At 39.4% G+C, this 26,767-nt stretch overlaps 1 protein-coding gene across 6 annotated transcripts; it reads left to right on the top strand.

The window, feature by feature from the left end:
- Positions 1 to 204: 204 nt before the first annotated feature.
- On the top strand, positions 205 to 24,013 carry mgaa (MAX dimerization protein MGA a). 6 transcript variants are annotated; one of them, XM_056256119.1, is made up of 25 exons: positions 205 to 345; positions 7,964 to 9,116; positions 9,381 to 11,214; positions 11,686 to 11,758; positions 11,843 to 11,953; positions 12,046 to 12,165; positions 12,270 to 12,362; positions 12,486 to 13,141; positions 13,295 to 13,589; positions 13,768 to 13,958; positions 14,154 to 14,258; positions 14,346 to 14,382; positions 14,780 to 15,198; positions 15,656 to 15,878; positions 16,053 to 16,355; positions 18,968 to 19,270; positions 19,816 to 20,600; positions 20,709 to 20,869; positions 21,068 to 21,113; positions 21,256 to 21,375; positions 21,466 to 21,577; positions 21,960 to 22,517; positions 22,635 to 22,760; positions 22,857 to 22,979; positions 23,084 to 24,013. In XM_056256119.1, exons 2-25 carry the CDS (start codon positions 8,029 to 8,031, stop codon positions 23,971 to 23,973), a joined length of 8,772 nt encoding a protein of 2,923 aa, XP_056112094.1. In that variant the 5' UTR covers positions 205 to 345; positions 7,964 to 8,028; the 3' UTR covers positions 23,974 to 24,013. The 6 variants fall into 6 exon arrangements, with proteins under 6 accessions (XP_056112094.1, XP_056112097.1, XP_056112098.1 ...); XM_056256122.1 differs by having other exon boundaries at positions 21,068 to 21,107; XM_056256123.1 differs by having other exon boundaries at positions 16,053 to 16,274.
- The last annotated feature ends 2,754 nt before the right edge of the window (positions 24,014 to 26,767 follow it).

Consider the following 26,767-nt stretch of genomic DNA (forward strand, 5'->3'; position numbering starts at 1 on the left):
AAAACATTTTACGCAACGACTCTTTTTTTATCTACGATTTTCGTCATTCGAATAAAAACCGACGCAGTGCGAGTCGAGGCAGCCATGACGTAAACAAAGGCGTTAAGTAAACGCATGCGCGATACAACCAACGATTCTCATCAGTCAGAGCAGCGCCTGCGCACGGTAGTCAAACGGGCGCGTGCAATGTTTTGAACGGCGACGTGATGACGTCACCGCACGCACGTAAACCTCGGAGGGTGAGACGCACGGTGTAATAATGTGAGAAGGGAGAGAGGAAAAAAAACAACATTAACGAAGACAGGAGAGAGAGTATGCACAATATGCATTACATATTGACAAAAGGTAACAGTCTAATCCGGATATAGCTGTGTCTGTTAAAGTAATTGAAAAAGTTCGCTGCACAGGGGTGTTTTTCGTTGTTACTTCGTGGCCAGAGCAGACCATCTCTCAGCGCGCTTCGCCCGCCATTCGAGATGTTTCGACGTGCACGCGCTATCCGCGCCAACTTTTAGATCTCGGGCCTATTAGAGACATGCGCCATCGACGAATATATCTCGACGCCTGTTTCACAAAAGGTGACTGAAACTCAATTTCTTGACTTTGAATGGACAAATAACATTTATGCACGCCGGTGGTTGCCACGTTTGCTCACCTGTGAATTAGGTAAAATAAGCAGTCTAGTAATGTTGTTATAGTAACGTGCGCCTTTTCGGTAATCATGAGCACATTGCGTTACAAATGCGTTTGACGCTATTCTTCAAGTTTTTATTATTATTATAGAATTGTATTAAAAATGGGACATGTTTTTTTCAAAAGCATGTGGCTAAAGTGATGTCATGGCGTTGACATGCATATTTTTTATTATATTTGATTTTATGCATAACAATAAGTTTGTTACGTCGCATAAACTAAATTATAAATAAAACGTTTTTGGTGTCTTAATTGCGTCGTTGTGGACATAAATTTAGTTATTTTAATACGTTTTTGAAGGTTATGCAGCAGTCACACTAGTCTTTAAGCATGAGGTAATTTCGAAACCCTCCGTATCATTCTAGTGCTTCCGTATGTTATAACTTTTTTAATTATTATTTTAATAATATTTATATAAAAAGGTACCCATATGTTATTAATACAGCAAATCTTAAAATATACTGTCTACTCGAAAGACGAAACTATGTGCTTTTCCGTGTATAAATGAAATGTGACACACCCACCTTGGAAGGTGCACAATAGAGTTCTATAGAAAATGTTGAAATAATGCTTACAAGGAACGAATATTTGAGTCATACAAGTAGCCTAGTAAAAGTTGTTTTAAGTTGCATATATTGTATCGCCTCACGAGTTGAAATAACATAACAAGGAAACATTTTGCTATGCCATGTCGTAAATACTGTAGTGCTGTTCATGTCCTTGGACTCGGGTGGCGTTTAAGTCCAGTTTTCTATGCCGTTCCCTCGCTAACTTCCCTCCATCTTGTTCACTCAAATGTACGTCATTGCCTACAGTGCATGAGTGCCCACTACTGGCAGAACCCTTGCAGTGTGTTTAAATGGAACACCAAAAGCCCTTGATCGTTTGGAATCTGCAATGGAGCTGATTTATTATTTAAATGTTTTCCTTATGAATTTGTTTTATGCACCATTCTATAGGCCTGTATATGCTTGGGCTGTTGGAGAAAATATACAAATGTACACATACTACAATAACAATACAACTACTTCTATAGTCAGCTTAAAGGTACTATATGTAGGATCTTTGTAGTAAAATATCCAAAAAAAACACTAGGCCAATGTTATATGTTTTGTTTAGTTGATTACTTACAATATCCCAAATGTTTACAACTATTTGTAAATCGTGAGAAAATTGAGATAAAATTTTTACCAAGAAAACGGGGCGTGTGATCAGGGGTGAGGAGTCGCCAGTCAATGGCGCCATATCCTCGTTACCCTCGGTTTCCGGCACAGACTTTACGCTCGTACTGCCATAGTAATCATGGCGACAGACGTGGACAACAGACGTTCACGCTGTTGTTGTTTTGTTCAAACATTATGGACCATGGCAGCAGACTTTGAGACAAAAAGAGTTCTAAAACGAAGATCAACATCTTTCGAGATGCCGAGAGCTCCACGTCCGCGACTAACTTCGACTTGACAGAGACGCGAGTGTTGCATGTACTTTATTAGACAGGTGAGCAAATGTACCTAAAACTAATCAATGTTATATAACTCAACATGATGAAATGTTAGAATAATGTTGTTCTAATGTTGATCTAGCTTACTGCTAGTCTCATACAGCCAACAAACAACCTAACTAACAACATTCAACACACTCAAATGCCGTTTAGTGTGATAGTGTAACTGTTAGAGCAAGTGAAACAGCGCTGCGTTACCTCAAGTTTAATTCGTCTAATAAACTGACCTGTGCGAGTAGTAATACAGCAGTTGCGTGTAGTTCGGTAGAATGAAATGTCCTTATTCCTTTATATCCGCGGGACTCGCGTTGCGTGTGGTGCTGGTATCTCTCATTAGCAATCGCGCCCGGCTTCATACCACAGTCATGTTAAAAACATGTATTCACTCATCCATAAAAGATCCATCAGCTTGACGACAAGATCCATAATTCCGTTTAATGCTTTTCGTCATCAATATACGCCTTTGTTATTGTAAGAGGTTAGTGACCCCTGGTGGCGAAAAATCCTACATATTGTTCCTTTAGGTAGCTACATGTATTATGCGTTTAAATGCCAAAATAAATAAAAAATCAAACACGAGTTGTTTGGGGTAAATTAAGCGTGATCTGCTGTGAAGTCACAGTCATGGCTCTTTGGTTTATGAATCTGCCTGAAGTGTACTGAGTTGCCTCGCTCCCTCTTTCAAAATCGATGGGTAGAGGGTCTGTCCAATTAAACTTACCTCGCCCACTTGACAAAGTTGAATGCACTTTAAAATGGTGGTGGGGATTCCCTCAAGGGGAAGTGCTTGGAGAAGTGTATGTATAAAAGTGGAGTTAAAGGTTCTCTAAGCAATCCTGGGTGACGTCACTTCTTGTTGACGTTCGAACTATTGTCAAACAAAACGGAGGCTAGCTAGACCCTCCCCCCTCCTCATCCGCACACTAACCCCCCAAACCACACCACCAAACCCTTCTTGTCGGTCATTGGCTGGAACAGTTTGTTATGTTTCGTGGTGCGGGTAAGCCCAGTTTGCTTTTGTTGCCGTTTGTGGAGCCTGGGGTGTCTGCAGAGACCGCGTTTTTTTACAGTGTGTTCAGGGGACAGGCAGCTAGCGGATAGTGAGGAGATGTTTGCTGTATGTGACAAAAAAAGTTTTGGCCTAAAAAACGCGTGACATCGCTTAGAGCACCTTTAAACGCAACCTGGGAATTATGCATTTCTCTGGCAACACTATCAACGGCTAAATTAATCTGATGTAGTCAGGTGGTAAAGCGGTCACGTGGTACAGGTAGGAGCACTCAGAAAATTCCCATCTTACAGGCTGTAATTATGAGCTCTACAAGCATTTGAACACTTTTTATAAGTTGAAATCTCGTAATTGCGGCAATTACAACATTGCGTGAACGCACCTTTTAACACTTTCTATTTGGTACTATGTAGTACATTATGTGAGTTGCCCCTAATGAGTGTGCCAGCTTTGGGTAAACAAATCAATTTCTAGCACATCTTTGACTTTTGAGGTAACGTAGCATTAACCACAATTTGGCGAGCTTATTCTAAAACGGTAGTGAGTGTCATTACACAGCACAAAGACAATGGGTTGTAACATGGACATATTTTAACAATAAAATACGAGAGTTTGTGCTAAATTGTTAAAGTCACAGCTATAGGGCATACAGCCTCAAGGCCTTATTGATTTTATAAAACTTACTAAGCTAGTAGTTATGTTTTTATTATTAATTACCTAATCATTTTATTGAAACGTCATTTTAAGCAAATTAATTGCTTGACATGCTTACACTATATATTATAGGCCTGAAACATTGAATAAATTAAATGAATTTGCTCGGTGTCTATTTGCAGGGAATTCGTCAAATGAGTACTGCATGATGCATTTTTTGAGATAGTGTTTGTAGTTTTAATTCTCTTGGAAAGCGATTTAGCAATTCTGTCAGAATTTTCCCAGAAGCCCTCCATCAAATTTTTTTTGGTGTAAAAATAATTCTGTTTATCACTATGTTTTCGATGTTTGTTAGTTAATTAACTGTCATTTATCATATGATCAATGTCCTGTTTTATACTTTAATTTCTTGATTAAAATATTCTGTATCAGAAGAGCCAGGTTGTGTCATGACACAGGTAGGACAAAGGATACACTGGTATAGCAGATAGAATGCTCAGTTGAGGTAACAGTACGAAAAAGTGAGTTTAATCTCTATAGACAAGTTACATTTGAAGGTTTATGCTCTTCTTCAAGAATGAACAATGTGGCATCAATGAGTTTGCAGGTTTATGAAAAACCTGGTGCAACTGTGCAACCTGAAATTAGAAAGGGCAATTATGTGTTTTCTCTAGGCTTTTTAAATGTAGCCTAGGCTTTTTAAATAATCTAACCAAAAAAAAAAATGCCTATAAATAATCTAGCCTACATTATGCATGTCCTTTGACAACTCTTGAAGGTTTTTTTTGTGGCAAATTTAATACAAAATATCAGTATATTATCTGCATGCTCAGTGTGGTGTGCACCTAGCCTGGTTCTACCAGACTCTCGTACATTTCATTTGTACAGAGAGTCTGGCACCGCTCCATTGACAATCGTTAACTTCCTTGTAGGCGGGTACTCTATTGAAGTCTAAAACTATTGGATCTGCCCAGAGTCACTCTGGATCTGCCACCAATCACTAACGTTTGCTCGTGATGTAGCCTATGTCGAACCCCGTGGGGAGGAGGGCCACAACATCATGGCCAAAACAAAACTAAGCAAAGATTGTTCTTGCTCCGGCTTTAACTTCTTAATATTCGCCAGCGTTGCTACAACGGACCGAATGGCTTCACTCGCATCTTTCTCCGCTGCCATTACTGAACTACAACTCAAAATAACGAACCGTCATCGTTCTCAGCCACTCCCTCTGTTCGCTGATTGGCCCTAGAAATAATTGATCGGAGAAAACCAAAGTCTACAGCAGAATCCCAGACGTAGTACTGAAGGAAAATGAAATTGAGCGGAAGTGCGTAGGAGGGCGCAGCCAGGCTAGTGTGCACCTACTTTAGTATCAAATTGCTTTTCAAGACAATGTATTGTCTGGAAACTCAGTCACACTAAGTATTGTTTACATAATTTTGTTTTTTAATTTCTCTTCACTGTAGTTGCTTTTTTATTCTTAATCTAGTGCCATCTAATGGCACCAATGGAATTGCAAGAATAATGATTGTTTCCAAAGAGGTTTCCCTGTTTATATGCATACATCATTTTACCCCCACTTTTCTATTCAGTGTGTACAATAATGAACACAGACCACAGAACTTCGGGGCAGTTTACACAACAGTTTTGTTTGTTTTTTACTGAAAACATTTTGTGTTTTGGTCATTCATTTACACAACAACAGCGTTTTGGGGGCCAGAACACGCAAACTTTTGAAAACGGGTTTCAAAGTGCAAGTTTTTGAAAATGAATACCATTATTGTCTCCGTGTAAACTACAAAAACGCAAATCTGTGAAAACCGTGATGGTACGAACACGCGTATTACATGTTAATTCTATAGGCATGCGTGTTCGGCGCTAGAATGCGTATGTTCGCAGTCTTTCTTTACGAAGTGACATCACCAACATTTTTTGTTGTTTTTGTTGACCCTAACCCTTTACTGTACGTACACACTGCCGCCGACTTGAGCTGCAAAGAAGCTCTGGCCGCCCTGTCAAGGACGCTTGTCAAAAAGTACGGGGAAGCTTGTTGATGCTTTGGCCGCTCTGACGTAGCAGCATTCTATGTTCGATCATGGGAGTAGAGAAGTGTCACAACATGAAATTTAAACAAAAAACTAGCAATACATTGATACTAGAAACCTTTTGTAATGACAGCATTTTTATAACCGTTTTAGTCACATTTGGCCGGAAAAAAAGAATCATTAGCTATTATTATTATTATTATTTGCATCTAGTGCAATTAGTCAAATCGGTGCATTCCGGCTTAAAATGAGCGCTTGTAAATATTCCCAGCTATTTTATCCCATGCCTCGTTCTGTTGTAACATATCATAAATTATAGGAAACCCAGCAACGGCGATGATTAGCTTCTTTATTTTCTCGGAACTAATGTTTTGGTAGGAACGAAAGTTTACATCTTATGTTTCTCCGGAATCAGCCAGCGCGAAGGACGTCTATATTCCGATTGGTTGCTGGCGTTTTGCCGCTGCTTGCCACTGACCTCCGTTATAGCTCATTACCATAAAGTTGAGCTACTTTCTGATTGACACTCTGGTCGCTCAAAACGCGACGCCGATGGATTTGACGCTCCTTGCAGCTGAGAGAAGCCATCTTCCATTGAAAATGAATGACTTCCGGTAACTTTGGAAGCTCAATTCGGCGGCGGTGTGTACGTACAGTTGCCCTAGCATTTGATGACAGTGGCATTTTTTTTCTTTACAGTGTCAACCATTGTTGGATTAACTAGTCAATTTTGGGGTGGGTAGTGGTCATGACTTTGGTTAAGTCGGAGCCCTTGAGATGAGATGCTGTTTGATAATAGTTACACAAAGGCCCTGTTTTTACCTGGTGTTAATGTGTTTTCGGTGATCCAAGTGGTTGGTTGAGATGCATTACCGTTTCCACTTGATAATGACATACATCTCCTGCAACCATTTGTGTTCAGATTTGTCAAGACACACCCCACAGAGCGTATCAGTTTTGCTGGAGCGTCAAAGGCAGTGCGTAAATACTACACAGCTTATGAGCGAGAGGGAAAGGAAGAAAATATGAAAGTATAGGGAGGAAGGCTGTGATTTAAAAAATAAAATAAAAAATTGTCACCACACATCCTAGAAATATCACGTAAGGTGATCTAGACGGATATCGTTCCTGCTACAAATGCAATGTGGTCACTTGTGTTTTTGATTACTTGCGTATATTTTCAGTGATCCAATCACAGAAGACCCTGTTTTAGACCCTGTTTCCACCTGTATTTAGTCCTGGCCACTTGTGATTGGATAAAACACTTGGTTACACATGTAACCACTCTCTTGTTGCCATGGACATGTGTAACTTAAGTTCAAGGTACCATGACGTTTTCTTGTATCAATTCCCCTTATTTAGGCAACAGATCCTCAGTCAATACTGGATGTACCTCCATATGTTTACAGTTCATTTTTACTTAAATGTAACTAAACACCGAGGCTTTTCATTTACCGTTTGTCCTTTACAGACCCAGAGGTGGAGTTAGACTGTTTAGGACAGGTACTCAACACTGTTCATGAATGGTCATCTTCATGCAAAGTTCCAGTCCTTAACCTGCCTATAATTTCCAAGTGTCATGAAGCCGTTGAAGAGTTTGTTAGGACTAAACTGTGTTGCTAGGTGGCCTTCCAGGAGCAGAGTTGAATACCCCTTATCCAATATATCCAGGATGTACTTTGTCTAAGACTTGCATAGATGTCCTCATTAGTATTACCTTGGCTAATGCAATGCTTAGAGGCCTGTGATGGATAACCACTTGTGATGTAGTCCACAAAGCACCATACACTACACACCAGTCTTCTTATTCAGACATTTCTCTAGCAAGGTGTAAACCGTTTGAAAACAGACAAGGTAATGCATTTATAGAATTAAATTGTTGTCCTCTAACAATTTTATGCATACCGGCCAAGCAGGGATACAACTTACTAGTAGTTGACTAATCTAGTGAGTAACACAAATAAAAACTGTTTATAATATGTTTGAATGTTTATCTTTACAGTTCCTAGCTGTCAAACATGCTTTGACCATGCCATGTCGTGTATGTCTTGTTTTTTAAAGGATGTAGACCTGAAATACCCTGAGATGAGAGGGTCAGAAGCTATCCAGATGACTTCTTAACTCCCATGGCAGATACAAAGGAGCAGGGTGCAATGGTGCTTCATGAAGAGGGCATGACTGCCCCAGCACTGGCACCTCCCACAACCACTCCACCTTCCATCTTTGTTGTCCTCAAACAGTTGCAGTCTGGTGATACTGGGAAAGACAAGAGCAGTCTGATGGCAATTAGTGAGGCAAATAAAATGGTGAATTCTTCAATCGGATCTGCTGTAACAGGCATTCATCCATCATCATCTACATTTGCAGACACCAACAACAGCTCGCAGTCAGAACACTTGCCAGCAGATGCTAGATGTAAGGGCATCACAGTTACACTGGACAACAACAGTATGTGGAATGAGTTCTATAGGTGTCAGACTGAGATGATTCTGACCAAACAAGGTCGTAGAATGTTCCCCTACTGCCGATTTCGTCTCTCTGGAATGGAACCTTTCCAGAGTTACGTGCTGGCAATGGATATTGTTCCAGTTGATAACCACAGGTACAAATGGAGTGGGAAAGGATGGGAAACCAATGGGAAGGCTGAGCCTCATGTTTCACGTTTGTTTGTACACCCAGAATCCCCTGCTACTGGCCTACACTGGATGCAGTGCCCTGTTTCATTTTACAGACTGAAACTTTGCAACAACTTGGACCAAGAGGACCATATTATTTTGCACTCAATGCACCGATACCTTCCTCGACTTCATGTCATACCTGCAGACAAAGCCACTGAAGACATTCAAGTTGACAATCCCAACGTTATAACTCTAAGCTTTTCTCAGACCGAGTTCTTTGCAGTCACAGCCTATCAAAACCTTCGCATCACCCAGCTCAAAATTGACTACAACCCATTTGCCAAAGGTTTCAGGGAGGATGCGGTCAACGCCCGTTCATCTAAGGTAAAAAATGGAATGTCCACTGAGGAAACTGGGAGTGAACTCAAGCTAAGCAGGGAGATGACAACCTTGAACAATTTGAAAACACTGTTTATGAAGCGAAATGCTGCTGTAAAGGTCAATAAGGACCAGGACGGTCCCAGCCCTACAAATGGAGAAAAGAAAGATGTTAATGGTGATGCTCCTATTGTAGAAACAAATGTTCAAAGTTTCTGGTAAGTAGAGTTAATAAATTTGTCAATCAGAAGCAAAATGTTACTTTAGTTTCAATTAGATTTACAAACTCAATGCAACATACTCTATGCAACTGTGCGAACGCATGACCAACGCATTTTCCTGTTGTGTGCTGTAGCTTGAAGTGTTTGCTTTCACATAATTGTATAGTGTGTTTAGGCCCTAGGCTGCGTTTAAAAATATTTTCAGATATTGTACATATTTGCCAATTTTTGTGTTTTATTTTCTTATGCTTTCTCTGACAGTAGTAAGAAGCGCCCATCGTCATCTGCATTTTCAGACTTCATTAAAGGTGCTCACGTGAAAGTCAAAAGGTTATCACTTGAGAATATCAAGAAAAATGGTGTGGCCTTGCAAACAACTTGCACAAGTGATCAAAAGGAGGTGATGGACATATCATCCAAAACAGAAAATATATTACAACTTGTTAGTAATGATGAAACTGTGGTAGGTGACATTCACAGATATGAAAGCACAGACACATCCTCAAAAACAGAGTTATTAAATACAGATGAGACTAAAACAGAAATAGATGAACACAAAGCTGACAAGATTACATTGTTATCCAGTGACCAAAATGTACCCTACACAAATGAAAAGGGGATGGAGACCCTTTCTTCTCTGGACACTGAGGCCAAGTCTAAAGCAAACACGAAGAAAACCTTACCACATAAGCGGCCAGAACGTGTACCCCTACCGCTCCTTGCTCAGTTCCTTAAACAGAGAAAGTCTAAGACAAGGCCTATTACACCAAAATCTGACACTCCCAGCTCATCCTTAGACTCTGAAAAGTCATGTGAACCTTTCTTAACCCCTGAAAGATCATCTGTTTTGATGTCTTCCATCCCTTGTGTTACCACTGTCTTAGATTCACATCCAGTACTTACCTCAATATCTCAAAAAGTTACATCAACAACAGATGCAATCAACATTACGTCTCTGTCCACTGCATTATCATCTTCATCAGCAACTGCATCCCCCGTACCAGCAGAAATGCAATTATTTGATGGATTTTCACATTTCCCAGTTGGCAGTGATTCATTCCGTGCCCCCAACACTACCACTTCCTCCAAATTTGAATCTGACCCAACACCTGACAGAATGTCTAGTGTGTTCCATAATGCTGATGCTGTTTCTATGCCAGATCTTGACAGCTCACTCAGGTCTCAGTCAGACATTTCATCTCTCTTTACATGTGACACTGTTCATGACACTGATTTACCTATTACACCTGAAGTTAACAATGACTTTGATGTCACACCAATTGTCCCCTCTGTCACTACATCCGATTTTGGTGTGCCATCTTGTACAGACAACGATGTTCCTTATCAGGAACTTGCCTCATTGCCTGATGTCGCTGAGAGTGCATCTATTTCCGATTGTCTTCTAGACAGTTCCAAGGGCTCTTGTCCTGAGCTTTTTTCTGAAGAAGTCCCTCCACACTCTCTGTTCACACATGAAGAATCCCTTTCCCTGCCGTTAGATGACCCATCTTCCCCAGCCTTCTCCTTGCCCAGCCCAGCTCCTTCTTCTCCTGACCCATTTCCACCAAGTCTATTCGATGAAAGACCAGTACCTCCTCGAAAGACCCTTGATTCATTTCCAGAAAGATTATTGAATTGCACAGCTTTTTCCTCTCCTGACCTTTTCCCATTAGGTCTATTCAATGACAAGCCTGTGCCTACCAGAAAGATCTATGATTTTTTTCCAGAAAGACCACTGGATGCAATTGTAACTTCTAGAGAATCATTGTCACCAAGTGTCCCCGATGGGCCAGAACATCTCAGAGGAACAATTGACTTGTTCTCTCAAAGTCAATGCTCTGATAGACCAGGGCCTCTTAATGACTTGCAGTCAGCTGATAGCTATGAGACCAATGTTTCTGATCACATTGTTCCTGAACCAATTAAAGAATCCTCTCATGGAAGCACTTTAAAGAAGTCCAAGGCAAAACCGAAAAAAATCAGAAAATTGAAGTTCAGTGAAGATGATGAGGTGTTTGAAAAACCTGTAACTGTTCCAATGCTGCCCAGCCTGGAGGATGTCGACGGCCAGTTGTTTGTCTCCTTCATGTCAAAGGTAACAAATAACTTGTCTGGTAACTTTAGAACATAGAAAGGAAACTTTTGAAGGAAATTACCACACAAAAATGAAAATGCAGTTTTTACTCGCCCTTATTTTAAAACATCCATATGATGATCGCACCAACCTTGATATCAAATAAATAATTTCCTCCTGTTTTTTTGTAAATGGTTGTGCTTGACATCAAACCTGAGTGAATGTGTCTTCAATATATACTGAATTTGAATTATTATTATTATTTATTTATTTATTTTGTAAAAGTGTCTGCTCTTACAAAGATTTTTGATTGGCATTAGAATATTTGGATTACAGCTCATTTTAATTAATTGACTACTTTAGCTGTATTTGCTTTGCTTTACTACTTTAAAATGCTTATTGACCTGGTGTATGTAACATCTACAGAATACTATCTATATACTTACTACAATACATCTATATGACATTCTGAACACCTTAATCCTGAAATAGAAAGCTCTTGAGATTCACCTTGGAGATGATGGCAAAACGGAGATGGCACAAAAAACCACAGAGTATCCAGACGGTAAGAATTGAACACCTCATCGTGGTTGATGCTAAAGAACAACTTTGAAATCACCTACAGTTTTTAATTTTTTTATTTAAACAGGTGGCAGTGATGAATATGTGCAGGAGAAGATTGTGGTGCTAGAGAAAACCCTTTTATGTGATCTGAAACTCATGAAGCACAGACAGGTCATTCATCCAGTGCTGCAAGAAGGTTCTAGATTTTGGAATTCTCTGAATCTCTAAATTATATAACAATACAGTGTACAACATTACAATAATGTTTCATTTTGTTTTTTTTCATAGTGGGATTAAAGTTGAATCTGCTTGATCTAAACCTTGAAATTGACCTGCAATATCTGGGTGTGCAATTACCCATTCCTCCAGCTGTTCTCTCACCCGAAGGAAGTTCAGCATCATCTCAAGGTAACATATCTTAATAATAATAACAACAAACAATAAGCATATAGATAACCTAAATCATTATTTAGGCATTTTCATTGTCATTAATGCATTTTTCCCCTTTGTAGTCCAGTTTGTTTCAAGGACAGGAAAAACCACTGACTTCACTAAAATTAAAGGTTGGAGAGATAAGTTTACTGGATCAGGATCTATTACTGAAGGTATACTATTTTATCAGTGATTTATTACAAGAATAATACTCTTTGATGTGATATTAACTAATTTGAAATGTTGGTATGCTACTGCTGTTAAAAGAATGATTTTGCATTACATTTTATTTGCAGGTGTGTCAAGCACAGATGCAGAGTCGAAGAACCTCTCTGCATTTTGTAGTGACATGTTGGATGAGTACCTGGCTAGCGAGGGCAAACTGATCGACGAACGAGCTGCTAACTTATCACAGACTGATACTACGCCTGTGGCATACCAGCTGCCCACAAAAAGCACTAGTTACGTTCGTACCCTGGATAGTGTACTTAAGAAACAAGTACCTGCTACCTTATCCACAACATCGAATAAAGTCAAGCCAACGTTCAAGTCCAAAGAGAAAATGAAATCCAAAAAACCTTTAAAGTCATGTACAGGAAAGCAAATAAAAACAGTCTTTAGTGTGAACAAACATGAGTTGTGCTTGAAAAAGCCACAACAGAGCAAAACATTTAAAAATAAGAAGGAATCCAAAAGTTTGAGTCCTGAAAAGCCTGTTGCAGTTTTGAGTGCTGAAAAGACTGCTGCAATTGTGGCCTCTAAAAAGAGTCCCATGGTTGAAGTTTCTGGCTCCGCACAATCGAGTTGCACAGGTGGACGTAGTGTAGGTTTGCCTAAGACTCTGGTGAAGCTGATGGATGTGGAAGATGGAGCAGTATGGGAAGGCAGACATCGTACCTATATTACAGAAGAAAGGGCAGCCATCGCACTGGCCACTCTTGTCACCTCTGAGGTATAAGTCAAAATGAGGATCATCTTAGTGTATAGTTTCTTGGGACAGATGTTGGGTTTTGTAGTGATTGTCATTAACAACAGAATTGAGCTATGGGATCATGTTCTCCAAGACACCTTATGCTCTTTCTTATCTCTTTTTCTCGGTTTTAAGGGGGTATCAAAAGGAAACCCTGATGCCATCAGAATTATAAGACGACGTGCACCACCCTGCCTCAATGTATTCTGTAGGCTTGGCTGCGTGTGTGCCAGTCTGGTGCACTTGAGGCGACATCATCACTGTGGAAAACCACAGTGCATGTTGGGCTGTAGCTGCCTGCGACGCAAAGTTGTTGCACTGAAGACCCCCAAACAGGAAGAAAGTACAACAGATGAGCCTGAACCTCAAGGAGTGTCAGAGGAGAACAAGGCTAAATGGAAGAAGAAAAACAAAAAGAGGAAAACTTATGGTCAGTTTATTCAATGGATATTTATTGCAATAGCTGTACTTTTGACCACTTGTTATTTTATTGTAATATTCCTGTATCTTTCCAATATGCTTGTATTGCTTGAAAAGCTGCTTTGAAACAATTTGTACTGAGAAAAGTTATGCAAATGAAATTGAATTGCCTTGACCATCTCCTGCAGTTCTGACAGATCCGGAGACAGCTCCTGAACCGGCCAAACGTGTGAGTACATTATGGGTTCGAAAAAGAGAAGGTTCCGATACAGAGGTTCTTTTCTCTCCTCCTCCTCCAAGAGCTCCATCTCCAGCACTCTTGTCTCGTGAGCTTCAACACGACCTGGAAAGCTTTTTCAGCCCTTTAAAACAAAAAACGGTGAGACTCAAAGATTCAGAATACATTGCAATCATAACTGATCACAGTTAATTAAACATGCTTTTAATGGGTTTATTATTTCATTTAAATTTTTTCCCCTGTTATCAAATACTTGTCACATTCTATGTCGTGTAATTTCATAATTTCATTGATATGTACACTTGGATATCTTAAATATTTCCTTACTGTATTCAGGTGGAAGAGAAAGATTTGAATATGATTAAGGACAATATGGAGAGCTCACTGACATGTGCTCGTTCGCGACCGTTTGACTCCAGGTGTCATGCTAAACAAAAAACGGTGAGATTCTTACATGAAGGATGGCATATTTTTTGGTTAAGACAAATTTACACAAATTTACACTGTACACTCTTGTACTTTTGGCAGGTTGACCAGCACCACATATTACAGGTCTCTAATCAAGGTCAGTTTTCCTCTACTGATCATTAGTTGTTATGGGTTAGTTCAAACAAAAATTAAAATTCTGTCATTACTCTCTCATGTCGTTCCAAACCCGTAAGACATTCAGTCATCTTCGGAACACAAATGAAGATCTTTTTAATTAAATATAGCTTTCTGTCCCTCTATTGGCAGCCTACGCAACCTCCACTTTCAAGCCGCAGAAAGGTAGTAAAGACATCATAAAAGTAATAGTGTATTTAATGACAGTATTTTTGTTTATGAGTGAACTAATGTTTTAATAGTTGGTGTAATCATAGTTTATTGCGAAACAACATATTGTCAAGTTCAAAGGACTTTAAAATGTTTTACAAAGCTGGTCCTTAAATTGTAACCCCTCTTTTTTCCCCTTTTGCTCACAGATATTGAGGAGGGTGAGCTTGTACCTCTTAATTTGTCTGGCCCTGCAAAACGCCTTGAGATCATATCCGAATGCAGTTGGACAAGTACAGACATCAGAAATTACATTATGCGCATAGTGTGTGAGCACATGGCTCAGGATCGTTTGAAGCATCCTTTCTGGATTGGCAAGTACTTTATTGAGCCAGTTTCCAAGACTCTACAAGAGACAGAGGATGGTTCCGTCGAAACATATAAAGTCACCATCTCTCGACCTGTGGAGAAGAAAACAGAAGATGAGAAGGTTACGCAAAATGAAGCTGAGCTGAAAAAGCATGTAGAGAAGAGTGAGGTGAAAGGTCTGCCCTTCCTCTCCAGGTGTTGCCCTGCAGGCTTGCTCAAGGCTGAGAAAAAAGCACCTGATGCCCCAGGCCGAATAATGGTATGCGTGCAATTACATGACAAAACCATTTAGATGCATTTAGAATAAAATATCATAAACTAACTTGTCAACATAACATGAAAATCTACCCTATTTACTTCATTTATGTTCCTGGTCTTCTTGTGCACAATTCATCAGTGTATGTAATTCCAATGTTTTCATCAATTTATTACATTACACCACCTGAAATTACTTTTCTTTTTATGTGACATCACCTGGGCTGCATGAAATGCTCACTTTTCACAATTCAATCAATTCCCAATGAATAAAGTCTTATCCTAAAAATTTTTCCCTTAAACAATACAGAACTAAAATGGGTTGGCAGTTTAATTTTTGTTGACTTTAAGAGTAGTTAAAGTACTGCCTGTCTAAGACATGTCTTTATATTTTAAGGTATGATTATTTTTGAATGGAGTAGGACCAGTCCTTTAAAACTCGCGATCAATTGTTTTCGCAGGTCAATGGAAAGCCATACCCACAAGCCAAGTTAGAGCTGGGGCAGATGGGAGCTTTGCATCCTGCCAACAGACTAGCAGCTTACATCACAGGGAGAATATGTCCAACAACATCAACCATTACAAAGGCCTCTATCACATCCATTCCGGTTTCTACTGTTGCCACAGTAACCACAGTTACCAGCACGTCTACTTCTACAAACACACCCATCATCAAATCTGTAGGTAAGTCGTGTAAAGGTTTACAGCGTTCACCTCCAGACCTCTCAAGTGTATTGACCAATATAGTGGACGTCCATTATATTATTAAGCAGTGTGTAACACTGTTACATTTGTGCAGCTGTACTGCATAACTTAAGTGGCAGACTTAACCTGCTCCTTAATTTGTTTTTTGCACAGTGACCAAGCCCCCTGTGGGAAAGGTCTTCACCCAGTTTGTGGTCAACCACATCAACTCTCAAAACAACACTAGCACCTCACACTTACAGCCTTCTGCTCCAAAAATTGTCATCCCCTCCTCCACGTTGATGATTGGCAGAGAGGCTGGTGCTCCTGGGGTGGCTCTTTCTCCTCTTAAAGCAGGCTTGATAACCCAGGTGTCTGAGCCTTCAGACTCTGCAGGTAGCACCAGTTTTCCCACTGTATCAAAAGTCCAAGCCCCTACCATCACCATCCTCCCTAAATCACCCAGCCTGCCTCTGGGTAAGACTGGCTTCCTTGGTTTGCCATTGTGTGTCTGTGCTTCCCTCTCCAACAAACCCTTTGGCCATGCATCTACTGGGAGAATTTAACATACTTGGCCTTCCAGGGCTCCAGACTGCGACCATTTTTCCTGCCGGTGCGACCAAATATTTATTTAGGTCGCGCTGGCGCGACCACACCGTTGCCGAGCAGCGAATGCAAACATAATGAAAGCGGAACTAAAATGCACTACTCATTTATGCTTCACGGACCGTTTATTAGTTCGGACCAATAATAGACAGCGCCCCGAACTTGCCAGTTGCGGGCCGATCTCGATCACGCGACACTGTTACTAGGAGGTCCAGACTCTGGAGATCCAGTGAAGAAATCCATTGAATTCGCCTCAGAATGAATAACATCATCGCTGCGAGATCCAGTTAGAAACATTCCGATTCAGCGCAGAGTTCTCTGTTATAAACCAGATATCAGATCAAACAGCGCTGACGTGGAAACCAGGAGAAACACTTATAGAAGGCTTTCAGTCCACAAATCAGCAACATTCACCATGGATTTAGGCTAATGTAGTAACTCTAACCATAAATATGGTATTGTGACAGAAATAGTCAAACGCTTATAAGTAAGTTACTAGGCTACACATCTTTTTCCAGCACTTCAAAACTATAATATCGTATATAAATGTTATTTTTAATGTGATGACCAACACTGTTGGAAAACTCTTAAACACTTATTTAAAAATAAAAATGTAATTAAATTACCATTTGTAAACAGTAGGATGCTTATTGGCTATTTTCACTCCCTAATATAATTTTTTTTCACTCGTTTTGCTTTTTAATTAATTTTAAGGCATTATGAATTATAATAATTAAAGTTAATTTCATCTACACTCTAAATTAAGCTTAGTCCTTTATTGTCAACCCCAGTGCTACCACATATTTTTGTAGAACTCAGTGGCTCCGGTACTGCTGCCCTCAAATGTTAGTCTGGAGCCCTTTGAGCTTAAAATCAAACTGTACATTGTAATATATCTGTACGTTAAGTCTTTATTATTAAATAATTAGTCAGTATTATAGTTATTTTGGGGGAGATTAGAATAATTGCATTGCAAGCTGATTTAAGGTGTGCCCCTAAATTTTCTACTTGCGCTCTTAACATTTTCAGTCAGGGGCTACAGCTCTCCTAGTAAAAAAAAGTAAGTCTGGAGCCCTGCCTTCATATAGGTCTGTTCTTGTGATTTTAATGCTTGCTGTTGCTTCAAAGAAAGACGCTGGGTTACTTTCATCTTCCGGTTTTGTGTACCCTTCCCATTATCTTCTGTTATCATCATTTGTGACTGGTTATTGTAGGTTGAATAATCTTCCATGAGCTTAATTCAGTGCCGAGCTTCACCATCATTGATTTTCACATTATGTAGTATATCTTATTGTTAGATCTGTCCTTTTGCAGACTGAGATGTAAAAATGTGTGACATTGTGTTTACAGTGGTGAAGGAAAATTATGAATATGTTTTGGCTTCTCTGGATTCAGCAGTGTACAATTTCTGGTAATTGTTAAACACAGCCTGAATAAATTGTAATGTTTAAAACAAAGCAATCAGATCATGTCACACATTTTAAATAAACTGGCAATTTGTAGCCATATAAGCATCAGAGACAATTTGTGATGCAGCTATGGTGAGCATTGTTCAACTTGATGTAAATGCACAGTGACATAATGTGCCAACTGGCAATAGGAATACAGGCATTTAATCAATGTCAGTGTGAATGCTCCTTATACTACATAGTGACTTTAATTGCAGTTTGCTATTGTGTGAACAATCTGTCACCATCATTATTACCCTTAAAGGGTTAGTTCACCCAAAAATGAAAATTCTGTCATTAATTACTCGCCCTCATGTCGTTCCAAACCCGTAAGGCCTTCGTTCATTTTCGGAACACAAATTAAGACATTTTTGATGAAATCCGATGGCTCGGGGGGCTCCATTGACAGCTATTTATTTAACACTTTGAAGCCCCAAAAAGGTAGGAAAGACATCGTTAAAATAGTCTGTGACTACAGTGGTTCAACCTTAATTTTATGAAGTGACGAGAATACTTTTTGTGCGCTAAAAAAAACAAATCTCGACTTTCAGTAATTTCTTCTCTTCTTTATCAGTCTCCAACGTACAGAAGAGAAGAAATGACTGAATAAAGTCGATATTTTGTTTTTTTTAGGGCAACAAAGTATTTTCGTCGCTTCATAAAATTAAGTTGAACCACTGTAGTCACATGGACAATTTTAATGATATCTTTCCTACCTTTTTGGGTGTCTTTCTTACCTTCAAAGTGTTAATTAAATAGCCGCCAATGGAGCCCCCCCTGAGCCATCGGATTTCATCAAAAATATCTTAATATGTGTTCCGAAGATGAACGAAGGTCTTAGGGGTTTGGAACGACATGAGGGTGAGTAATTAATGACGGAATTCTCATTTTTGGGTGAACTAACACTTTAATTATGGGCTAGTTTGGTGCTTTGGGTCTATTTACTTTATATGCTTCACATTGTCCTTGAATTATTTCACATGCCACCGAGTTGAATGTTTAAGTTGCCATAATGAATCTTTTCCGTATTTTCAGATGGGTCTGTTCCAACGCCATCAACTACTGTCTCTTCACCTGGATCGACCACTCCTGGGAAAAAGACTGTTTTGATCACAGTTATGTCCCGTAATACAGGCCTCCCCAATAGTAGTCCTCGGATTACAAAGCCTGTCACACAGACTCGTCCCCCACAGGCCCCAGGCCAAAAGATGCTGCTTCAGGTGGTGAAGACGGCTGATGGAAACACATTGTACCGTAATCCTAATGGCCAACTCATGCAGTTGGTACCTCTAAGTCAAATTAAAGCCATCAAACCCAATCTCCTATCTCAAGGCCAACGTAAGTGGTTCAGGAATACCAGTTTAAACGGTTCACGAAAACCAATAAATATAGATATATAAGGATAATTAAATAAGTAGGCTATTAGCACTTAACAGCTTAAAGCTATATTTTATAAGCACCCCAGTGGATAAAAATCGCAGCGTCGCAGACAAGAATTATGACCGACATTGAGAAATGTGTGTAATCTACATTATATTACTTTGTATCATTTTTAGCACAAAGGGTAGAAATTAAATTCCATTGAATTAAAAATTATGATATGAGCACATTTAGCTATTGGGTAAAAAGTTAAAACTTAAGGCATGGTCACATAATTTTCAAGTTTTTGAAAAAGCATTTAAATTCCTAGTTTCATTTTGCTAGTGTTTTGCTGGCAACCAATGTTGAATATTAAAATCCTTGTGGCCATTTTTGTGCAGCATGGTCTTATTTATTATTTGACTCAAATTTGGTGAAGAGTTGATAAACTTGTTTGGAGAAATGGCTAAACAAATGTGTGCTTATCCCAAAAGACATTAATTATGCCTCTGTTTTTCCCACAGCAACCTTTATCCGTTTGCACGCACCGGCTACAATCAGTCTGAATAAGCCTCAGGGTGGCAGCGCCACCATAGTCACATCTTCCAACCCAACGCCTCCAATGCAGTCAAAGCCTACTGTCACTGTACCAGTCTCTACATCTTCGTCTATGAGTAGCAAGACAGTCACACTCACTACATCCAAGTCAGTCTCATTGGGCAGCCTTCCTTCTACCCTTAAAGTTGTCCCAGGTTTTCTGGGACAATCTGGAACTTGCACATTAAGAATTCTCTCACCAAATCCTGTCCAAGACACTGGAACTATCAGTCCAGCTTCCTCTCCTATCCTCTCACAGAGTGGCTGTACGTTAAAACATGGAAGTTCAACACTACCGAACAAAGACTCCACGAAGTCTGAGACCACCGTTTCTGTTAGCTCACTTTCAACAGAGGGGCAAATCGGTCAGGTCCATAAGCAGTCTGAGCTGGATCCTGTTAAACAAAATAGCTGTGATGTTTCTAAACGAATAGCAGGAAATGTATCAGAGAATTTATCTTCTGCTGCCACCTATCCAAAATCCAGGCAATTTTCTGAAGATGATTCAGCCCCTTCACATAATGAGCATGGAGCGCTAAAACATTTGAGTTTGTCTGAAGCTGATAACGGAGATAATCCCAATGTGAAGGAAACAGATTTTGACCAAACACCAGATCCTGAAGAGGAAGAGATTGATTCAGATGTAACAGAATTAACTGATGACTCTGACCTGTACAGTGATGATGACCAAGAAGATTCATGTAGTTTTAGTGTAAGAGCTTCATATAATTTATTATTTTCACCTTTTGTAACTGAATTTGTGTAGCTCATCGAATTGTTATATTGCTTGTTCAGGCTAGATATTTTTGCTGTTTTTCAGGGTTCTGATAAAGGGGAGAGGATGGAGGATACAGATGGTTTGGATTCTGAGATGAAAGATTTTGCAGAGGTGGTGGTTGATATTGAGACCGTTGAGTCTGCAGAGGAAAACAGTATCACGAAATTTAGGGCATCTGCAATTAGACGGAATCAACATCATAGGTAACGAACACCTGACTGATGTTTGATTATGTGGAACTTTAGTTTGCATTATTTTGATGTTTTGTTTTGGTATTTGACCTGATCTGCATCTATACTATGAAAGCATCTGGAAATAGATGCTTTGCCTAAGGAAATTAACCAGTTCCTGTAAAAAATTAACAAAATTACTTGTCTTTTAAAATCATTTTGCTCTTGCAGTAACCAGAAGCACATTCATGATGAAAGCTTGCAAGTGAAGGTCAGGGTAGGTTCTATCCTCTCCGTTCCATACGTACATTTTCATTTATTTTTTTCAAATGACTGACCCAACCCTTTCTATGTATTTTGTAACATGCATGTGCAACAGTTTTTATATTTCATAAATTGTGTTATATAACTTTGAGCAGAGAGTGAGGCTGGAGAGAAAGAGGCGCCACACACTCAAAGAGTTATTTCTTAAACTTCAGGAAACACTAGGAATGACCTCAAAGAATCGTGAAGCTTCCAGGTTGAGCATCCTCACCCAGGTTTGTTGTTGGTTTTGCTACATATTATGCTTGTAATTTCACTGAAAATATTGGTTTACTGTTTTGACACGTTTCCTTACTTATTTCAAGGGTCATAAAGAGATTGAGTCTCTGGTTAAGCAGGAGGACCACTTAGTAAAAAGAAGAGAGAAGCTGCGAATTAAGAGGGACTGTTACCTACAGACGCTTTCACTATTGTCTGGTAAGGCTGTCCTTCAGACTATGGAATCATTTTTTATATAATATCCAAGCTGTTATTAAAGATCAGCAACATATTTTGTATAAATAAATTAATCTTGCACACTTGCAAATCATATTTTAATGCAACATTTCGGTCATGCTACCATCCTGATGGTCACATGACCTAAACGTTCATTGAAATATGATTTGCAAGGTATTGCAGTATGTGGGATTTATCTAATTTTGTTAGACTATTTGTTTCTATTTATTCCTAGGCACATGCTTTTAGGATTTACAAGGAGTTGTGGGGATATTTCATTGATATATTCTGATATAAAATGATATAATTTGAATGTGTGAACATCTGGTTTGCTAACAAAGGTTGTATCTCTTTTTGTCTACAGACAAGAGTACAGAGTCCATCAGCCAGAAGCTTAATGAAATCATTGCTAAACAAAAAACCCTGGAGGCCCAAACTAATGCAAAAGAGATGAAGTCCCAGCTTAACCAGGCAACGTCTAAATCTAAACCCAAACCTAAACCCAAACCCAAACCTAAATTAGTTGATCTTAATAGTAAACAGAAAGGTTTGGCATTCCAGAACAAAGTAAAAGATGTTCCAAAACCCACCTTTTCTCCCTCCAAACCGATTGACTTGAGTATTAAAAAACAAAAAAGCCTGGAAGAGACAAAAAGTGATTTGAAATCCACTCCAACCTCAAAACTTACAGACCCTGATAGTGGCAAAAACACCATTAAAACTCAGGATAAAGAGCAAGGCAGCATGTCTAAACCTACTCAGCCATCCTTTAACTCCAGTCCACAAAAGAAACCAGTCTCTGTCCCAAGTCCTGTAAAACATTTCCCAGTACCTCGTGAGAGAATGCGGCCAAACATTCTGTCCCGTGCTTCATCCCAGGTGATGCAAGGATCTCCAGTCAAAGAGCCTCTTTTAACTAATGGTTAGTCCAAGAAGAAAACATTTACAATACAGTACTTGTCATGTTGATTTGACTTGGTTGAAACTGATTTTTTGAGGTTCATACTTTTTGATGTCTGTTGTGTTTTTTTTTTTTCAGTGTGTATACCTCAATTATTTCCTCTGATGAACACCATGGTTCAATGCAATCAAATCATAACCATAAGCAACTCACTTCAACCGATTGGCATCACCTCAGTAGGGACACAGCAATCATCCACACCAGGTTTGTCTCTAAACAGGTCAATGATGTTTCAAAATGTCACAAAGAAAGTGATTAGATAACATGCATTTGTGTTTTTGTATTCTGTTTTTTAACTAGGTGTAGCATCTGTGTCCATAGTTCCTACAATATCTCATCCGCTTAGAGTGGAAAATTCTCTTCCAGTATTGCAGCCTCAGTTATTCAAAATTACAAACAGTCCTATTAATATTAATACTCAAGGTGGGTTTCCTTGGCTGATATTGTCATATATATTGAATCAGATTTTCCTACATTGTTCAGTGATATTCATATGGATAATTTATTTTACAATGCATCATTTTCAGTGGATTCTGCCAACCTTCCAAACATCACCAATGTTATTTCTCTGGTTTCACCAGTGGAGAATCTGGTAATACCACAGAAAGTTGTGGAAGATGCATCTGTTGCCCAGGCACAGCCAAAATCTGTCCCTGCCCCAGTGGAGAGTCTGCAGAATACCTCCGATGTTCAAATATCTAATTTGGAGGAAAGAGCAGTTGTTGATGAGCCTCAACCCAAGGATTTCCCAAAACAGCCTGAAGGAGGAGATGAGATCAGTGCATCTGTTACTTCATCCAACCAAGAAGGACTGGAGAAGAAGGGTCAGGATGACAGCAGCGACCCTGAGGATGAAAATCTGATGTCTTTGCTAGACGAACTTGTTCTTCTTAGCCAGCAGCTGAGTAATGAAGACGAAGATCAGAGAATTGTCGTGCCAGACGAGGTACAGCCATGTTCTGACAAGCAGGCAGATGCAGAGCGGGATGATGAACGTGCTCTCAGTCCCTTGTTCCTAACTCTAGATGAAGATCTGATGTCTCCAGACTCTAAAGATGAAATTGATATCCCACCCAAAGTGGATGAATTGGTCAAAGTCATCTTTGGGTCAGATTCACCTTCGGTATCATCCGAATCTGGAGTTGCACCATCAACAAACGTTGAAAGTCCGAATGCCCCAACGTGCAATGTTAAAAGTGATGCTCCTACTCCGCCACCTCTGTTGCACATGAAGGCTGCATGTGAAGCTACTTCGGGTCAATCTGCCAATGAAGGGACCAATGTGACATGGCGGCCTATGCCTAAACTGGTTCCTCTAGGGTTAAAGCCCCAAGATGTTGTTGTAAATAAGGTGACTGGCTCTTCGGCTCTCAAACCGGACTCAAATGAGCAAGATGTTAATAGACCACAAATGTGATCTACCAGTCAATGAATCAGGTTTGCTGCTGCTCACATTTAGCTTGTGTACAAAATAGAACTTTTTTAAATGTATTTATTTCTTGTTTCCTGTGCAAGTCCTGCTGCCATAGGTACCACCTGTTGTGCCTCTGGTATATCCAAAGACGTTTTGTTGATTTTGACTTTTTTTTCAATACTCAACCTACTTGACCAGCAAGATTCTCTGTATTCTCCGATTTTGCTAGCGATTGTGTATCCACTCTTTGTGGCAATAGATGTGAAAGAAGCTGTTAACTCATCCTAATCTCCATATTGGAGCATTTGGGTTCTTTCCCATTGAAGTTCATTAAAAAATACAAATAAATAGTTTACTTAATCTTTAAACATAGGATTGTTTCTCCCGTAGCACCATGAAGGTCAAGCTGATTGTAATCGTTTGCTCTGGGGATTTTGGGGGATGGTTATGGTTGGTTTTCCAGGTGACCTTTTTAGGAATAATTGAATTTGCCTAGTGACTTTTAACAGTAAAGCCGTTTCATCTGTGAGTGTCTGCTAATAAGATTACACAAATGTTATTGTCTTTCCATCTCTCTGAAACAAACCACTGTCTATTAAACACATCACATGAATACATGTTAAAGCAATAATAGATGTTAAGTTCCCTACAAACAGTCTATGTTCTTGTTACAGAAAAGCTAGCTTGTATACATATGTTGAGTGCCTTTCAAAAGGTTCTAATATATGCATATTGGGACGTAGAAAGGTTTCTTGTTTTAGGGAATAGTCAACCTACGGTATATAATTAGCATTAGGAATTTAGGAATAAATTAAGGATATAGTTATCCACTTTTTTTCTTCCTTTTTTTGTTTGTTTAGAAAGTCTTCAGTGAAATTTGAGTAGTCAGTTTATGGCTTTTGAATGTTTTAGTTGTGAAACCCTACTTGCTTCACCATATTTCCCACCTCAACAGCAACATATTTAACAATGTCTAAAGCATTTCAAGGGGTTTTAAAGCTATTGTCACATCCAGTGAGGTGGATAACTTCAAGGGATCCCTCAGTTTGAGCTTAGTCATCACTATGCAATTGTTTTGCGTTAGATTTAGACAAGACTGGAAAAGGAAAAACTACATAGGAACTACAAGGCTTCATAAAATGAGATTTGTATATTTTATGTTACACTGGTTTATTTTGTAAATTAGTTAGCTAGTTTAAAGTCTGTATATTGGCTTGTATAACATATTTGGCTATTGTACATATGTAAAACGTATTCTTTTTGTTAGTCTGCGAACTGTCTGTTAAAATACTTATTTTTTATATGCTATAAATCAGTGCTCTCTTAACTCCTTTGTAAAAGAGATGGATATGTCTTTTTAAGTCAATAAAATTGTGCTCATAATGTGTGAAAGTGAACGTTTTAATCCATTTAATGACTGAGAATTGTGGTTAATTAAAAATCTCGAAGATGCGAATATTATTATTTTTGATTGCTTAGTCTAAAATGGGCTTTTCTGAGATCATGCATTTTTTTATTAAAGTGTTGTTTTAGTCTTAACAATTAGCATTTGGCCAAATTCTGATATTTAATACAAAAGACAAATGAGATGTAAATGAACATGCTCAAGTTAAAACGTGTGTGGGCATGGTTATCAGCAAATATATTAATACTCAAAATATTAATCTATATTTTGATCTACTAAGGCTTACGATGCTTTTGGGGAACAGCCCAGGTCGATGAGTCCGTCTGTTGTCCAAAAACATACCTTGAAGACTCTGAAGTGTTTCATTTGACATTTGATACAGACTTTAGAGAATTACATAATAATTATCAAGGTAATTGTAGGTTATCTACTAATGGTTTTTACCTTGCTCGCAAGTCCCAAGAGCAATTACCGATCTATTTCCAGGAGGGATCATGGTTGGATAGTTAAGAATTTAGTTACAAGGGATAGGTAACTAATTTTGCCTCTTTCTTTTTAACAGAATATAGACTAAGCATAAGAAATGTCAGCAGTAAACAATTGGACAGAGAACTGCACCAACTCCAATGATATGGCCCTTCCTTTGGTTCCACACATGGACTGTCCCTCCAACCGCAAGTATGCCACCAACTTGATACCTTTTGTCTTTTACATGCTTTCAATCCTTGGAACAATTGGAAATCTATGGAGCCTCTGGGCTTGTCTGCGGCCATCCCATCCTTGGAGTATTGGGTCCATTGGTGTACTGAACCTAGCTCTGTGTGACCTTGCCTATTTGGCCTCTATGGGACCCTGGGCTGTTTACGTTAGCTCTGACTACCACTGGAAAATTGGCCGTTCGCTCTGCATTGTGGTGAAAATCCTATACTTTGTCGGGTTGACGTCTAGTACCATGTTCATCTGCGCCATAAGCAGCGACCGCTTCCTTGCAATCGTCTTCCCTCTGGAGTCCAGGATGATCCGCACCCCTCGGAACACTGCACTGGTTTCGCTTCTACTCTGGGCCATCACTGCCCTCTTTATCTACTTCAGTTATCCTAACATTTTCTATTCGGTCAGGAAGGATGGCATCCATGTGTGTGGAGTGGTGGTGATCTCGAAGTTCAGGACCACTGAAGCAACCTACAATCTCATGTCCTACTACTCCATTCAGGTTTCTGTCCCACTGCTCCTTATCATTCCTGCCTATGTGAAGATCATTTCCAGGATGAAGCAGTCAAGGCAGCAGTGGGGCCAAGGCAACATGCAAGGCCTGGACAAGACCATCTGGCTAATTGCCCTTTTCATTGCCAACTTCCTGGTGTGTTGGGTGCCAGGACAGCTGCTTTATAT

Source organism: Rhinichthys klamathensis, unplaced genomic scaffold (genome assembly GCF_029890125.1).
Source record: "Rhinichthys klamathensis goyatoka isolate OS25496 unplaced genomic scaffold, OSU_Roscu_1.1 h1tg000123l_1, whole genome shotgun sequence".
Lineage (NCBI taxonomy): Eukaryota > Metazoa > Chordata > Actinopteri > Cypriniformes > Leuciscidae > Rhinichthys > Rhinichthys klamathensis.